This window comes from Balaenoptera physalus (assembly GCF_965194825.1).
Source record: "Balaenoptera physalus genome assembly, chromosome: X".
NCBI classification, from domain to species: Eukaryota; Metazoa; Chordata; class Mammalia; order Artiodactyla; family Balaenopteridae; genus Balaenoptera; species Balaenoptera physalus.
The window spans coordinates 53683954-53703212 of NC_138903.1; the positions used below are offsets into that span (position 1 = coordinate 53683954).

At 37.8% G+C, this 19259-nt stretch overlaps 1 protein-coding gene across 9 annotated transcripts in view; it reads right to left on the reverse strand.

The window, feature by feature from the left end:
* The window catches only part of ARHGEF9 (Cdc42 guanine nucleotide exchange factor 9), a 225543-nt gene that overhangs the window by 80485 nt on the left and 125799 nt on the right, over positions 1 to 19259 (reverse strand). For all 9 annotated transcript variants that reach the window (XM_082444965.1, XM_082444962.1, XM_082444969.1 and 6 more), the window contains one exon: positions 16861 to 17040. In XM_082444965.1, coding sequence (XP_082301091.1) covers positions 16861 to 17040 — 180 coding nt within the window. The remainder of the gene's footprint in view (positions 1 to 16860; positions 17041 to 19259) is intronic.

Below are 19259 nucleotides of genomic sequence, written 5' to 3' on the forward strand. Positions count from 1 at the left end.
CACACTAGGAAGACCCTTCGTGGGCGGAGACGGGGGGCCAGCAGGGGGGAAGCTTCAGAGCCGTGGAGGAGAGCGCAGCAACATGGGTGCAGAGGGCAGAGTGGAGAGATTCCCGCACAGAGGATCAGTGCCGACCAGCACTCACCAGCCCGAGATGCTTGTGTGCTCACCCGCTGGGGCGGGCGGTGGCTGGGAGCTGAGGCTCGGGCTTCGGTCGGATCACAGGCAGAGGACTGGGGTTGGCTGCGTGAACACAGCCTGAACGGGTTAGTGCACCACAGCTAGCCTGGAGAGAGTCCGGAAAAAGTCTGGAGCTGCCAAAGAGACAAAAGACTTTTTCTTGCCTCTTTGTTTCCTGGTGCGTGAGGAGAGGGGATTAAGAGAGCTGCTTAAAGGAGCTCCAGAGAGGGGCGTGAGCCGCGGCTATCAGCGCGGACCCCAGAGACGGACATGAGACGCTAAGGTTGCTGCTGCACCACCAAAAAGCCTGTGTGCGAGCACAGGTCACTCTCCACACCAACCCTCCCGGGATCCTGTGCAGCCCGCCAACGCCAGAGTCCTGTGATCCAGGGACAACTTCCCCGGGAGAACGTACGGCGCGCCTCAGGCTGCTGCAACGTCACGCCGGCCTCTGCCGCTGCAGGCTCGCCTCGCACTCTGTACCCCTCCCTCCCCTGGCCTGAGCGAGCCAGAGCCCCCGAATCAGCTTCACCTTTAACCCTGTCCTGTCTGAGCAAAGAACAGACACCCTCAGGCGACCTACTCGCAGAGGCGGGTCCAAATCCAAAGCTGAACCCGCAGAGCTGTGTGAACAAAGAAGAGAAAGGGAAATATCTCCCAGCAGCCTCAGAAGCAGCAGATTAAAGCTCCACTATCAACCTGATGTATCCTGCAACTGTGGAATACCTGAATAGACAACAAATCATGCCAAATTGAGGAGGTGGACTTTGGGAACAAGATATATTATTCTTTTCCCTTTTCCTCTTTTTGTGAGTGTGTATGTGTATTGTTCTGTGAGAGATTTTGTCTGTATAGCTTTGTTTTCACCATTTGTCCTAGAGTTCTGTCCATCCATTTTTTTTATTTTTGTTTTTACTTTAAAAAGTTTTTTTTTCTTAATAATTATTTTTGATTTTAAAAACTTTATTTTATTTTATTTTATCCTCTTTCTTTCTATTTTTTCTCCCTTTTATTCTGAGCTGCATGGATGAAAGACTCTTGGTGCTCCAGCCAGGCATCAGGGCTGTGCCTCTGAGGTGGGAGAGCCAACATCAGAACACTGGTCCACAAGAGACCTCCCAGCTCCACATAATACCAAACGGCGAAAATCTCCCAGAGATCTCCATCTCAACACCAAGACCCAGCTTCACTCAACGACCAGCAAGCTACAGTGCTGGACACTGTATGCCAAACAACTAGCAAGACAGGAACACAGCCCCATCCATTAGCAGAGAGGTTGCCTAAAATCATAATAAGGCCACAGACACCCCAAAACACACCACCACACGTGGACCTGCCCACCAGAAAGGCAAGATCCAGCCTCATCCACCAGAACACAGGTACTAGTTCCCTCCACCAGGAAGCCTACACAACCCAATGAACCAAACTTAGCAACTGGGGACAGATACCAAAAAAAACAGGAACTATGAACCTGCAGCCTGCAAAAAGGAGACCCCAAACACAGTAAGATGAGCAAAATGAGAAGACAGAAAAACACACAGCAGATGAAGGAGCAAGGTAAAAACACACCAGATCTAACAAATGAAGAGAAAATAGGCAGTCTACCTGAAAAAGAATTCAGAAAAATGATAGTAAAGATGATCCAAAATCTTGGAAATAGAATAGACAAAAATGCAAGAAACATTTAACAAGGACCTAGAAGAACTAAAGAGTAAACAAGCAACGATGAACAACACAATAAATGAAATTAAAAATATTCTAGAATGGATCAATAGCAGAATAACTGAGGCAGAAGAACGGAAAAATGACCTGAAAGATAAAACAGTGGAAATAACTACTGAAGAGACGAATAAAGGAAAAAGAATGAAAAGAACTGAGGACAGTCTCAGAGACATCTAGGACAACATTAAACGCACCAACATTCAAATTATAGGGGTCCAAGAAGAAGAAGAGAAAAAGAAAGGGACTGAGAAAATATTTGAAGAGATTATAGTTGAAAACTTCCCTAATATGGGAAAGGAAATAGTTAATCAAGTCCTGGAAGCACAGAGAGTCCCATACAGAATAAATCCAAGGAGAAACATGGCAAGACACATATTAATCAAACTATCAAAAATTAAATATAAAGAAAACATATTAAAAACAGCAAGGGAAAAACAACAAATTACACACGAGGTAATCCCCATAAGGTTAACAGCTGATCTTTCAGCAGAAACTCTGCAAGCCAGAAGGGAGTGGCAGGACATATTTAAAGTGATGAAGGAGAAAAACTTACAACCAAGATTACTCTACCCAGCAAAGATGTCATTCAGATTTGATGGAGAAATTAACAGCTTTACAGAAAGGCAAAAGCTAAGAGAATTCAGCACCACCAAACCACCTTTACAACAAATGCTAAAGGAACTTCTCTAGGCAAGAAACACAAGAGAAGGAAAACACCTACAATAACAAACCCAAAACATTTAAGAAAATGGGAATAGGAACATACATATTGATAATTACCTTAAATGTAAATGGATTAAATGCTCCAACCAAAAGACACAGACTGGATGAATGGATACAAAAACAATACCCGGATATATGCTGTCTACAAGAGACCCACTTCAGACCTAGGGACACATACAGACTGAAAATCAGGGGATAGAAAAATATATTCCATGCAAATGGAAATCAAAAGAAAGCTAGAGTAGCAGTTCTCATATCAGACAAAATAGACTTCAAAATAAAGACTATTACAAGAGACAAAGAAGGACACTACATAATGATCAAGGGATCGATCCAAGAAGAAGATATAATAATTGTAAATATTTATGCACCCAACATAGGAGCACCTCAATACATAAGGCAAATACTAACGGCCATAAAAGGGGAAATCAACAGTAACACAATAATAGTGGGGGACTTTAAAATCTCACTTACACCAATGGACAGATCATCCAAAATGAAAATAAATAAGGAAACACAAGCTTTAAATGACACATTAAACAAGATGGACTTCTTTGATATTTATAGGACATTCCATCCAAAAACAACAGAATACACATTTTTCTCAAGTGCTCATGGAACATTCTCCAGGATAGATCATATCTTGGGTCACAAATCAAGCCTTGGTAAATTTAAGAAAATTGAAATCATATCAAGAATCTTTTCTGACCACAACACTATGAGACTAGATATCAATTACAGGAAAAGATCTGTAAAAAATACAAACACATGGAGGCTAAACAATACACTAATTAATAACGAAGTGATCACTGAAGAAATAAAAGGGGAAATCAAAAAATACCTAGAAAAAAATGACAATGGAGACACGATGACCTAAAACCTATGGGATGCAGCAAAAGCAGTTCTAAGAGGGAAGTTTAGAGGAATACAATCCTAGCTTAAGAAACAGGAAACACCTCAAATAAACAACCTAACCTTACACCTAAAGCAATTAGAGAAAGAAAAACAAAAAAACCAAAAGTTAACAGAAGGAAAGAAATCATAAAGATCAGATCAGAAATAAATGAAAAAGAAATGAAGGAAACGATAGCAAAGATGAAGAAAACTAAAAGCTGGCTCCTTGAGAAGATAAACAAAATTGATAAACCATTAGCTAGACCCATCAAGAAAAAAAGGGAGAAAATTCAAATCAATAGAGTTAGAAATGAAAAAAGGGAAGTAACAACTGACACTGCAGAAATACAAACGATCATGAGAGATTACTACAAGCAACTTTATGCTAATAAAATGGACAACCTGGAAGAAATGGACAAATTCTTAGAAATGCACAACCTGCCGAGACTGAACCAGGAAGAAATAGAAAATATGAACAGACCAATCACAAGCACTGAAATTGAAACTATGATTAAAAATCTTCCAACAAACAAAAGCCCAGGACCAGATGGCTTCACAGGCGACCTCTAGCAAGCATTTAGAGAAGAACTAACACCTATCCTTCTCAAACTCTTCCAAAATTTTGCAGAGGGAGGAACACTCCCCAACTCATTCTACGAGGCCACCATCACCCTGATACCAAAACCAGACAAAGATGTCACAAAGAAAGAAAACTACAGGCCAATACCACTGATGAACATAGATGCAAAAATCCTCAACAAAATACTAGCAAACAGAGCCTAACAGCACATTAAAAGGATCATACACCCTGATGAAGTGGGGTTTATTCCAGGAATGCAAGGATTCTTCAATATACACAAATCAATCAACATGATACACCATATTAACAAATTGAAGGAGAAAAACCATATGATCATCTCAATAGATGCAGAGAAAGCTTTCGACAAAATTCAACACCCATTTATGATAAAAGCCCTGCAGAAAGTAGTCATAGAAGGAACTTTCCCCAACATAATAAAGGCCATATATGACAAACCCACAGCCGACATCATCCTCAATGGTGAAAAAGTGAAACCATTTCCACTAAGATCAGGAACAAGACAAGGTTGCCCACTCTCACCACTATTATTCAACATAGTTTTGGAAGTTTTAGCCACAGCAATCAGAGAAGAAAAAGAAATAAAAGGAATCCAATTCGAAAAAGAAGAAGTAAAGCTGTCACTGTTTGCAGACGACATGATACTATACACAGAGAACCCTAAAGACGCTACCAGAAAACTACTAGAGCTAATCAATGAATTTGGTAAAGTAGCAGGATACAAATTAAAGCACAGAAATCTCTTGCATTCCTATACACTAATGATGAAAAATCTGAAAGAGAAATTAAGTAAACACTCCCATTTACCATTGCAACAAAAAGAATAAAATATCTAGGAACAAACCTACCTAAGGAGACAAAAGACCTATATGCAGAAAATTATATGACACTGATGAAAGAAATTAAAGATGATACAAATAGATGGAGAGATATACCATGCTCTTGGATTGGAAGAATCAACATTGTGAAAATGACTATACTACCCAAAGCAATCTACAGATTCAGTGCAATCCCTATCAAACTACCACTGGCATTTTTCACAGAACTAGAACAAACAATTTCACAATTTGTATGGAAACACAAAAGACCCCGAATAGCCAAAGCAATCTCAAGAATGAAAAAAGGAGCTGGAGGAATCAGGCTCCCTGACTTCAGACTATACTACAAAGCTACAGTAATCAAGACAGTATGGTACTGGCACAAAAACAGAAATATAGATCAATGGAACAGGATAGAAAGCCCAGAGATAAACCCACACACATATGGTCACCTTATCTTTGATAAAGGAGGCAAGCATACACAGTGGAGAAAAGACAGCCTCTTCAATAAGTGGTGCTGGGATAACTGGACAGATAAATGTAAAAGTATGAAATTAGAACACTCCCTAACACCATACACAAAAATAAACTCAAAATGGATTAAAGACCTAAATGTAAGGCCAGACTCTTAGAGGAAAACATAGGCATAACACTCTATGACATAAATCACAGCAGGATCCTTTTTGACTCAGCTCCTAGAGAAATGGAAATAAAAACAAAAATAAACAAATGGGGCCTAATGAAACTTAAAACCTTTTGCACAGCAATGGAAACCATAAACAAGACCAAAATACAACCCTCAAAATGGTAGAATATATTTGCTAATGAAGCAACTGACAAAGGTTTAATGTCCAAAATTTACAAGCAGCTCATGCAGCTCAATAACAAAAAAACAAACAACGCAATCCAACAATGGGCAGAAGACCTAAACAGACATTTCTCTAAAGAAGATATACAGATGGCCTACAGACACATGAAAGAATGCTCAACATCATTAATCATTAGGGAAATGCAAATCAAAACTACAATGAGATATCATCTCACACCGGTCAGAATGGCCATCATCAAAAAATCTAGAAACAATAAATGCTGGAGAGGGTGTGGAGGAAAGGGAACCCTCTTGCACTGTTGGTGGGAATGTAAATTGATACAGCCTCTATGGAGAACAGTATGGAGGTTCCTTAAAAAACTACAAATAGAACTACCATACGACCCAGCAATCCCACTACTGGGCATATACCCTGAGAAAACCATAGGTCAAAAAGAGTCATGTACCAAAATGTTCATTGCAGCTCTATTTACAATAGCCAGGACATGGAAGCAACCTAAATGTCCATTGACAGATGAATGGATAAAGAAGATGTGGCACATATATACAATGGAATATTACTCAGCCATAAAATGAAATGAAATGGAGGTATTTGTAATGAGGTGGATGGAGTTAGAGTCTGTCATACAGAGTGAAGTAAGTCAGAAAGAGAAAAACAAATACAGTATGCTAACACATATATACGGAATCTAAGGAAAAAAAAAAAAGGCCATGAAGAACCTAGTGGCAAGACGGGAATAAAGACACAGACCTACCAGAGAATGGACTTGAGGATATGGGGAGGGGGAGGGGTGAGATGTGACACGGTAAGAGAGTGTCATGGACATATATACACTACCAAATGTAAAATAGATAGCTAGTGGGAAGCAGCCGCATAGCACAGGGAGATCAGCTCGGTGCTTTGTGACCACCTAGAGGGGTGGGATGGGGAGGGTGGGAGGGAGGGAGATGCAAGAGGGAAGAGAAATGGGAACATATTGTATATGTATAACTGATTCACTTTGTTATAAAGCAGAAGCTAACACACCATTGTAAGGCAATTATACTTCAATAAAGATGTTTAAAAAAAAAACAATACACATAGTATTTTTCAGACAATTTTATTGAGGCATAATTGATAGTTAAAAACTGGACATATTAAATGAATACAATTGAAAAAAAAAAGACATACAGATTGCCAACAAACACATGAAAGAATGCTCAACGTCATTAATCATTAGAGAAATGCAAATCAAAACTACAATGAGATATTATCTCACACCGGCCAGAATGGCCATCATCAAAAAATCTAGAAACAATAAATGCTGGAGAGGGTGTGGAGAAAAGGGAACCCTCTTGCACTGTTGGTGGGAATGTAAATTGGTACAGCCACTGTGGAGAACAGTATGGAGGTTCCTTAAAAAACTACAAATAGAACTACCATACGACCCAGCAATCCCACTACTGGGCATATACCCTGAGAAAACCATAATTCAAAATGAGTCATGTACCAAAATGTTCATTGCAGCTCTATTTACAATATCCAGGACATGGAAGCAACCTAAGTGTCCATCATTGGATGAATGGATAAAGAAGATGTGGCACATATATACAATGGAATATTACTCAGCCATAAAAAGAAACGAAATTGAGTTATTTGTAGTGAGGTGGATGGAGTTAGAGTCTGTCATACAGAGTGAAGTAAGTCAGAAAGAGAAAAACAAATACAGTATGCTAACACATATATATGGAATCTAAAGGGGACAAAAAAGGTCATGAAGAACCTAGTGGTAAGACAGGAATAAAGACACAGACCTACTAGAGAATGGATTTGAGGATATGGGGAGGGGGAAGGGCAAGCTGTGACAAAGTGAGAGAGTGGCATGGACATATATACACTACCAAACGTAAAAGAGATAGCTAGTGGGAAGCAGCCTCATAGCACAGAGAGATCAGCTTGGGGCTTTGTGATCACCTAGAAGGGTGGGATAGGGAGGGTGGGAGGGAGGGAGATGCAAGAGGGAAGAGATATGGGAATATATGTATATGTATAACTGATTCACTGTGTTATAAAGCAGAAACTAACACACCATTGTAAAGCAATTATACTCCAATAAAGATGTTAAAATAAATAAATAAATTAATTTAATTAAATTAAAAAAAATAGTGATCGGTCAGAGGTTCTATTTCTGGTTGCTGCAGACTAAATAGTTTTAGATAAATCTTACCACGGAGAATAGTTAGAAAAGATTGAAAAATATAATAAATTTGTGTTTGAAAGAATCACATCATCCAAAGCCTCAAATTGTCTCCATAGAATATTCCTTAGGAATACACTTTGGACTATTCAGGGGTAAAGAGTAGTGATGTATGGAAGTTAAACACAAATGGCTGAGGAAAAAACATATACGTGTGTGTATGTGTATGTGTGTTTGTGTGTGTGTGTGTGTTTGTGTGTTTGTGTGTGTACATGTAGAGAGAGGGGAGGAGGGGTTAGGAGAGGGTGAGCACATTCAAATGATCCATCAAAATTAGTAGAATTTTTGTTTTAATTGGGGTATAGTTGTTTCACAATGTTCTGTTAGTTTCTACTGCACAGCGAAGTGGAGTTTCCTGTGCTATACAGCACGTTCTCATTAGTTATCTATTTTATACATATTAGTGTATATATGTCAATTCCATTTTCCCAATTCATCCCACCACCACCTTCCCCCTGCTTTTTCCCCTTGGTGTCCATATGTTTGTCCTCTACATCTGTGTCTCTATTTCTGCCTTGCAAACCAGTTCCTCTGTACCATTTTTCTAGATTCCACATATATGTGTTAATATACGGTATTTGTTTTTCCGTTTCTGACTTACTTCACTCTGTCTGACAGTCTCTAGGTCCATCCACGTCTCTAAAAATGACCCAATTTCCTTCCTTTTCATGGCGAGTAATATTCCGTTGTATATATGTACCACATCTTCTTTATCCATTCATCTGTTGATGGGCACTTAGGTTGCTTCCATGACCTGGCTATTGTAAATAGTGCTGCAAGGAACATTGGGGTGCATGTGTCTTTTTGAATTATTTTCTCAGGGTATATGCCCAGTTGTCGGATTGCTGGTTCACATGGTATCAAAAAAACAAACAACCCAATCAAAAGACGGGCAGAAGACCTAAATAGACATTTCTCCAAAGAAGACATACAGATGGCCAAGAGGCACATGAAAAGATGCTCAACATCACTAATTATTAGAGAAATGCAAATCAAAACTACAATGAGGTATCACCTCACACCGTTTAGAATGGGCATCATCAGAAAATCTACAATAAATACTGGAGAGTGTATGGAGAAAAGGGAACCCTCTTGCACTGTTGGTGGGAATGTAAATTGATACAGCCACTATGGAGAACAGTATGGAGGTTTTTTAGAAAACTAAAAAATAGAATGTTAATATTAGGTGAATCTGGGTAAATGGTATACAGGCATCCTTCATTTCATTGCACTTCACTTTACTGCACTTCACAGACACTGTGTTTTTTACAAATTGAAGGTTGGGACAATCCTGGTTGAGCAAGCCTATTGGCGCCATTCTTCCAACAGCATTTGCTCACATCATGTCTCTGTGCCACATTTTGGTAATTCTTGGAATGTTTCAAACTTTTTCACTATTACTATATTTGTTATGGTAATCTGTGATCAGTGATCTTTGATGTTAATGTTGTAATTGTTTGAGGGTGATACAAACCTCACCCAGGTAAGAAGGTGAATGCAGTGTATAAATGTTGTGTATTCTGACTGCTCCACTGTTCCTCCATCTCTCTCCCACTCCTTGCGGCTCAATATTACCTGAGACACAACAATATTGAAGTTAAGCCGATTAATAACATTACAATGGCCTCTAGTGTTCAAGTGAGAGGAAGCGACACATGTCTCGCACTTTAAATCAAAAGCTAGAATAATTAAACTTAGTGAGGAAGGTATGACAAAAGCTGAGATAGGCCGAAAGCTAGGCCTCTTGTGCCAAATAGCCAAGCTGTGAAGGCAAGGGAAAAGTTCTTGAAGGAAATTAAAAGTGCTACTCCAGTGAACACACGAATGATAAGAAAGCGAAACAGCCTTATTGCTGATATGGAGAAAGTTTTAGTGTTCTGGATAGAAGATCAAACCAGCCACAATATTCCCCTAAGCCAAAGCCTAATTCAGAACAGGAATCTAACTCTCTTCAATTCTACAAAGGCTGAAAGAGGTGAGGAAGCTGCAGACAAAAGAGTGAAGCTAGCAGAGGTTGGTTCATGAGGTCTAAGGAAAGAAGCCATCTCCATAACATAAAAGTGCAAGGTGAAGCAGCAAGTGCTAATGTAGAAGCTGCAGCAAGTTATCTAGAAGATCTAGCTAAGATAGTAAAGGGAGGTGGCTACACTAAACAACAGATTTTCAGTGTAGACAACACAGCCTTCTATAGAAAGAAGATGCCCTCTAGGATGTTCACAGCTAGAGAGGAAAAGTCAGTGACTGGCTTCAAAGCTTAAAAGGGCAGGCTGACTCTTTTGTTAGGAGCTAATGCAGCTGGTTGATTTTAAGTTGAAGCTAGTGCTCATTTACCATTCCGAAAATCCTGAGGCCTTTAAGAATTATGTTAAATCTACTCTGCCTGTGCTCTATAGATGGAACAACAAAACCTGGATGACAGCAAATCTATTTACGAAAACATGATTTACTGAAAATTTTAGGTCCCCTGTTGAGACTTCCTGCTCAGAAAAAAATTCTTTGCAAATATTACTGCTCATTGACAATTCACCTGGTCACCCAAGAGCTCTGATGGAAATGCACAATGAGATTAATGTTGTTTTCATGCCTGCTAACACAGCCCATGGATCAAAGAGTAATTTTGACTTTTAAGTCTTATGATTAAGAAATACATTTTTAAGGCTATAGCTTCCATAGACAGTGATTTCTCTGATGGATCTAGACGAAGCAAATTGAAAACCTTCTGGGAAGGATTCACCATTCTAGGTGCCATTAAGAATATTCATGATTCATGGGAAGAGGTCAAAATACCAATGTTAACAGGAGTTCAGAAGAAGTTGATTCCAACCCTCATGGATGACTTTGAAAAGTTCAAGATTTCAGTGGAGGAAGTAATTGCAGATGTAGTGGAAATAGCAAGAGAAGTAGAATTAGGAGTGGAGGCTGAAGATGTGACTGAATTGCTGCAATCTCGTGATAAAACTTTAATGGATGAGATGTTGCTTCTTACAGATGAGCAAAGAAAGTAGTTTCTGAAGATGGAATCAACTGCTGGTGAAGATGCTGTGAAGACAGTTGAAATGACAACAAAAGATTTAGAATATTACATAAACTCAGTTGCTAAAACAGTGGCAGGGTTTAAGAGAATTTCCGTTTTGAAAGAAATTCTGCTGTGGGTAAAGTACTGTCAAACAGCAGTGCATGCTACAGAGAAATCATTCATGAAAGGAAAAATCAATTGACACAGCAAACTTCATTGTTTTAAGAAATTGCCACAGCTACCCCAACCTTCAGCAACCAACACCCTGATCAGCAGATATCAACATCGAGGCAAGACCCTCCACCAGCAAAAAGATTATGACTTGCTGAAGGCTCAGGTGGTGGCTAGCATTTTTCAGCAACAAAGTATTTTTAAGTAAGGCATATATATTTTTTTAGACATAATGCCTTGTACACTTAATAGACAACAGTATAATGTAACCATAACTTTTATATGCACTGGGAAACCAAAAAATTTGTGTGGTTCACTTTATTGTGGTGGTCTGGAACCAAACCTACAACTCTGAGGTATGCCTGTATGGGTACCCTTTGTATTGTTCTTATTTTTTTAGCTTTTCTGTAAGTTTGAAATTATTTCCAAGTTTTACAAAAATATCTACAATTTTTTGTATACATTGTTCAGTACTCATTCAAAAATAACCTGGTGCATGAGAATATAAGACATGAGCAAAACCTAAGAGAAATAATAGAAAATAGAAATTGGTAGACCAAAAATATCAAGATGGAGTTATTACACATGGACTTAAAAAAAACTATTATTAAAAAAAAACTAAATAGGCAAGCCATACATATCAAAAGAAATCAGAAAAACACATACCTAATAAAGAACTTGCATCAATGTATAAAAAAAAATACTAGAACTTAATAATAAAAAGACAAGTAACCTAATTTTAAAAATCAGGCAAAATAGTACACTAAAAGGATGATACACCATGATTAGGAGGGACTTATCCCAATCCAATTTACCATGTTAACAGATTAAAGGAGAAAAACCATATGATTATTTCAATAATTTCAGTAAGCATTTGATAAAATACATTTATGACAAAAGCCATCAGCAAACCAGGATTAGAAAGAAACTTCCCCTATTTGATAAAGGGTGATCATGAAAAACTTAAAGTTAATATCATTCTTAATAGTAAATGCTGAAATTTTGTCCCTAAAACTCAGGTACAAAACAAAAGATGCCTGCTCTTACCACTTCTAGTTAACACTGTACTGAAGGTCTTGGCTAGTCCAATAAGACAAGAAAAGGAAATAGGAGTCATACAGATTGAAAAAGAAGAAATAAAACTGCCTTTATTTAGAAATGACATGATTGTATATGTATACAATCCTAAGGAATCTAAAAAAAAAAAAACTAGACCCAATTAGTGAATTCAATTATGTGTCAGGATTCAAAGTCAATACAGTTGGCCCTCCATATTGGCAGGTTCTGCATCTGTGGATTCAACCAACTGCAGATGGAAAATATTCAGAAAAAAAATCTAGAAAGTTCCAAAAAGGAATACTTTGTTTTGCATGCCAGTAACAATTTATATAGCACTTACATTTTATTTACAACTATTTACATAGTATTTACATTGTATTAAGTATAATAAGTAATCTAGAGATGATTTAAAGTATATGGGAGTATATGCATAGGTTATATGCAAATATTATACCATTTTATATAAGGGACTTGAGCATCTGCAGATTTTGGTATCTGCAGGGTGTCCTGGAACACATCTCCTGCAGATACTGAGGGTCAGCTGTATAAAAAAATAAATTGCATTTCTATATCCTAGCAACAAACTATAGGAATTTGAAATAAAAATACAATTTATAAAGCAGCAAAAAATTAATTACTTAGAAATCAATTTTTAAAAATAAGATCAAGACCTATACAAGTGAAAACTAGAAACAATGCTGGGAGATTTAATGTAATCCTAATCAAAATGCTGGAAGAGTTCTTTTTTGTTGTTGTTGTCCTTGCTTTTTGGTAGAACTAAGCAAGCTGATTCTTCCCACACCCCCAGTTTTATCCAGAAATAATTGACATACATCACTGTATAAGTTTAAGGTGTACAGCAAGATGGCTTGCTTTACATATATTGTGAAATGATTACCACAATGTTTATTTAACTTCCATCATCTCATATAGATAAAATAAAAAGAAGAGAACAAAATTCTCCTTGTGATAAGATAAATTTATATAGAAATACAAATCACCTAAAATAGCCAAAATTGTTTTGAAAAAGAATGAATTTGAAGGACTTTACCTGCTTTCAAGACTTGCTATGAAGCTACATTATTCAAGACAGTGTGACAAAAAAATTGTAACTATGTATGGTAATAGATATTAACTAGATTTACTGTGGTGATCATTTCACAATATATATAAATATTAAATTATTATGTTGTACACCTGAAACTGATATAATGCTATATGACAATTATATCTCAATTAAAACAAGAAGAAAACACAGTGTGGTATTACTATATAAATAGTCACATAGATCACTGGAACAGAATAGTGTTCCTAAGAATAGAACTACACATATATGATCAATTGATTTTTGACAAAGATGCCCAGGTAATTCAATGGGGAAATTAATAGTTTTTTCAACAAAGGTGCTGGAACGACTGAATATCCATATGGAAGCAAATTAACCTTGAACCTTATTTTGCACCATATATAAAAAGTACCTCAAAAATGATCATAGCCTAAATATAAGAAATAAAACTACATAATTTCTATAAGAAAACAGGAGAAAAGCTTTGTGATTTTGGGTTAGGCAAAGATTTCTTAAATAAGAAACAAAAAAAACCATGAACCATGAAAAAGTAATAAATTGAATTTCAACAAAATTAAAAGTTTATGTTTTTCAAAGACAATGTTAAGAAAATGAAAGACTAAGCCACGACTGAGAAAACCTTTGAAAATCACATATATGACCAAGGACTTCCAAACAGAATACAGAAATAACACTTGGAACTAAATAGTAAGAAAACAGACAACCCACATGGGCAAAAGACAAGGACACTTCACCAAAGGTTTTATACAGATGGCAAATAAGCACATGAAAAAATGCTCAATACCATTAGCCATTAGGGAAATGCAAATTAAAACCACAATGAAATGCCACTATGCACCTATTAGAAAGACTAAAATTAAAAATATTGATAATACCAAGTGCTGACAACCATGTGGAACAACTGCAACCCTTATATATTAGAAGTGAGAATGCAAAATGATACAGTAACTTTGGAAAACAGTTTGGCAGTATCTTATAAAATTAAACAAATACCTACAATGCAACCCAGTAATCCCACAGATGGAAACAACCTAGTAAACAACCCAGATGTCCTGGAATGAACTGGTGAATGAGTGGTATATCCACACAATGGAATTATCGCTAAGCAATAAAAAAAAAACTAATACATGCAAAAATATGGATGGATATCAAATAAATTAAGTGAAAGAAGCTAAACAAAATATCACTATTGCATTATTCCATTTATATGACATTCTAGAAAAAGCAAAATTATGGTGACAGAACGCAGATCAGTGTTTGCCAAGGGCGAGGGTGAGAGCAAAGACTGACAACAGAGGGAGAACATTAGAACTTGATGAAGTGATAGAAATGTTCCATGTCTTGATTACGGTGGTAGTTACACAAATATATGCACTTGTTAAAACCCATCGAAGCAGACATTTGGTGAATTTTATTGTTTGTAAATTATACTTAAACAAAGATGATAAAGAATGAAATCCTAAAAAAAAAAAATAAATCCTAGAACTGAATTAAAAGAGGGTAAACAATCTAATATTTTTAAAAAGGCAAACTAATACATAAAGAAGGATAATACACCATGATTAGGTAGGGTTTATCCCAGCAATACAATGTTCATTTAACATGAAAATTATTCAAACCAAATTCACCACATTAACAGATTACAGTGTAAAAGCATACGATCATTTCAATAGATTAGTGGTTCTTTTTTGTCCCTCGGTACAGTTGACAATGTCTGGAGATATTTTTGGTTGTCACAACTAGGAGGGTGCTACTGGCCTCCAGGATAGAGACCAGGAATGCTGTTAAACACCCTAAAATGCACAGGGTAGACTCCAATTGAGAATCACTATTCCATATTCTACTTTCCCAGCTCAAGACTATATTTATGATATTTACACACATTGCTATCGGGTACATACAACTAGTCTCTTGTTCCTTGCTATATAATACCTTACAGTAAGCATCCCCCATATGTTTCTCATCCATACCCTGGTGATAAATACCTAAGTTGCTTCTAACTGCAGTCTACACAACACTGCCATGCAATCAACAGCCTTGTAAATGTTCCCTCATGGACCTCTATGAGAATTTCTCTGGGATATATATTTATGAATGGAACCCAAGGTCATACACATGCTTAACTTTGATAAATACTACCCAGGTGCTTTCTGGAATGGCTGAACCAGTTTAATACTGTGCAAAAAAGAGTTAACATATCAGGCCTGAGACTGCTATCCCTAAAAAGGCCTGCTTGAAATGTTGGCCCTTGGCTGGCATCTTGGAACTTGGATCTCAAGAGATTTTTCACCATTCCCTGACAAGAGTTGCTCACTGTGCCTAAACTATTTGTATGAACAATGTGGTTTATGCAGAATACTTGCTTTCCTTCTGGGAGTCTGGAATTTTGGTACATGCTAGGCAGAGGGTGCCTACATGACCAGCCACCCATAGAAATCTTGGGCACTGAGTCCCTAATAATTTTCCCTGGTAGACAACATTTCAAAAGTGTTGTCACAACTCATTGCAAGGGGAATTAAGTGCATCCTGTGTGACTCCACTGGGAGAGGACTCTTGGAAACTTACACTTGGTTTCCTTCACACTTTGCCCCATGTGCCTTTTCCTTTTGCTGATTTTGCTTTGTATCCTTTAGTTGTATTAAATCACAACCATGAGTATGACTATATGCTGAGTCCCCGGACTTGTAGCAAATCACTAAACATACGGGTGGCCTTAGGGCTATCCCCCCACTACACATTCCCATAGTCAAAGCAGGAGAATTTGCAAGAAAACTTACTCTTAGCTGCACACTTTCATGTGTCATTTGAATTTTATACCATGTGCATGTATTATCTCTTTAAAAATAAATATTTTATAAAACGGGGGAGAAGAGTTGTCAAAACAACTAGGTCACCTGTGAATAAGACACAAAAGATGTTAGAGAACCACAGAGGTATAAAGTGAAACCTTCTTAAATCCATGTGAGGAAGCCCAAAGACGGTAAGGAACTTACCCAAAGTTACCCAGACAATCATTATAGACAGGACTCACATCCTCACTTCCCTGTTTCCTAGTGTTCCTTCCTCTAAATCTTGTGGCCCCTTTTCCTACACTTTTCACTTCCCCTACCCTAGTGTTCTCCCTTAAAAGCCTTGCAGGGGTCCAGTTTCATGCTGACCATGGTCTCTCCTATTTCTCAGATTCCTGGAATATAAGAATATGTTCAGAGTCCCTCCCAAAACACTGGGTCCCATGGAAACTGAGCCCCATAGGAACAGAGAAGAGAAGTTGAAGAAAAATCCTACTGATAATTATCTGGAAGGAGAGAAAAAAGGCGGAGGGAACAGTAAAGAAGAAGAGTCCTTGGACAAATCACAGTACCTTCCTAAGTCCTCATACTCTAGCAAGGGGATGAACATCAGGGTCAGAGAGGAATCCATCCCTTACCATGGGACAAAGCAACTGAGCAGAACCAAATAGCTCAGAGATTCCTTCCATGGCTTCCAAACGTCTCTCAAAACCCTCCCCAAAGGGGAAGATGCTTACGTGCTCCAGGAAGCAGGGTCCTATCTCACTGAGGTGGGGGTCATCATTGTTGTACTGTTTCTCCAGGTCTCTTACGAAGCCCATCTGAAACCTGTAGATGTCTTCAATGTTCCCAAAGATCACCTTCAGTTGCTCATCACTGAACATGTCCCTTCTCTTCCGGCATTGCTTCAGGTAGCCCTGCAGACAAAGCAAAAGCCCAGGTTAAGGATGCCCTTCACTCCCTGAGGGCTTTACCACTTCCTGAGCATTTCGGAGCCTTATTTCAGTTCCAGGAAGTAGACAGGGAATAACCATTTCCACTTTTCATACAAGAAAATTGGGGTTTAAAGAAGGAAGTCACTCCGCCAGTGAATAATTAGGAAAGATGGATCTCAGGCAAAGGTCTTCAGACTGCAGACTCCAGATCATAGAGCCTTTTATGACAAGGACCCCCAAAAGTCATAGGACCCTTTCTCAGAATCTGGTTAAGCACAAACATTTTCACTTGCTTTAGTAGTGAGTTAGTTAGTGGTTTAGCTGGATTGATTCACAACTCTAATGTTCTATTTCTTATAGGACCAATCCAAAAGGTCTGGTAGGAAAACTTCCCAAAAGGGAACAGGAATTGACAAAACCAAACCATTCTTTAAAGTGGGTGTCTTAGCCATCTAAGGTAGCTGGCTAGGAGAGATAGTTTGGATGAGCTTAGCCAGCAAGCTCACAAGTGGCCAGGCAAGGTGTTTTTAACAGGGTAAGTGTTTAGGACACATTTGTGAATAAATGGATGAATTAATACAGCTAGACATTGATGAAGGAAGAATCAATGAAAGAGATTCTTGGTCTGATAAGAGAGCACCGAGATAACACAATCAGACTCAGGACACATTGTAAGTCAGGGCAAAAGAAACCAAACACAGTTTTCCATTCTAAAACTGCTGGTGTAGATTTTAACTAATGGCCACTGTGCTCATTAGAAATCATTAGCATTTGAAAATGTTCTGGTGAGAATGAATTATGGTCACTTGCTTTCATCTAAAAGCTAAATGTGATTATTATAACACTTGTTGAGCCCCTAATGAGGAGCATTTATGGTGAATGACTTATCACTTTTGGCCCTAACTCCATTTTGTCTCCTCTAACACAGCTTGCAATGAAGTCATTTAGGCATACTCCAGAAAGATCCTCATCCCTGGCTTCAATGCCCTTTACCAACCCCTACCAAAATCTCACTTACCTTAGCTCCTCTTACCCTCCGATTCAGCCATTAATGAGTGTCTTTGAAACAGTTTGCAAATTAATAATTTGTGCCAATAATGTGTTGACATTTATTTATACTACTATTTATTGTAGTTTTGATTCGCATTTCTCTAATGATTAGTGACGTTGAGCATTCTTTCATGTGTTTGTTGGCAAACTGTATATCTTCTTTGGAGAAATGTCTATTTAGGACTTCTGCCCATTTTTGGATTTGGTTGTTGTTGTTTTTTTTTTTTTTTTTGATGAGTTGCATGAGCTGCTTGTAAATGTTGGAGGTTAATCCATTGTCAGTTGCTTCATTTGCAAATATCTTCTCCCATTCTGAGGGTTGTCTTTTCATCTTGTTTCTGGTTTCCTTTGTTGTGCAAATCTTTTAAGTTTCATTAGGTCCCATTTGTTTATTTTTGTTATTATTTCCGTTTCTCTAGCAGGTGGGTCAAAAAGGCTCTTGTTGTGATTTATGTCATAAAGTGTTCTGCCTATGTTTTCCTCTAAGAGTTTTATAGTGTCTGGCCTTACATTTAGGTCTTTAATCCATTTTGAGTTTATTTTTCTGTATGGTGTTAGGGAGTGTTCTAATTTCATTCTGTTACAAGTACCTGTCCAATTTTCTAAGCACCACTTACTGAAGAGGCTGTCTTTCCTCCACTGTATATTCTTGCATCCTTTATCAAAATTAAGGTGACCATAGATGCGTGGATGTATCTCTGGGCTTTCTATCCGGTTCCACTGATCTATATAGCTGTTTTTCTGCCAGCACCATACTGTCTTGTTTACTGTAGCTTTGTAGTATTGTCTGAAGTCCACGAGCCTGATTCCTCCAGCTCCATTTGTCTTTCTCAAGATTGCTTTGGCTATTTGGGGTATTTTGTGTTTCCATATATATTGTGAAACTTTTTGTTCTAGTTCTGTGAAAAATGCCATTGGTACTTTGATAGAGATTGCACTGAATCTGTAGATTGCTTTGGGTAGTATAGTCATTTTCACAATGTAGATTCTTCCAATCCAAGAACATGGTATACCTCTCCATCTGTTGGTATCATCTTTAAATTCTTTCATCAGTGTCTTATATTTTTCTGCAGACAGGTCTTTTGTCTCCTTAGGTAGGTTTATTCCTAGGTATTTTATTCTTTTTGTTGCAATGATATATGGGATTGTTT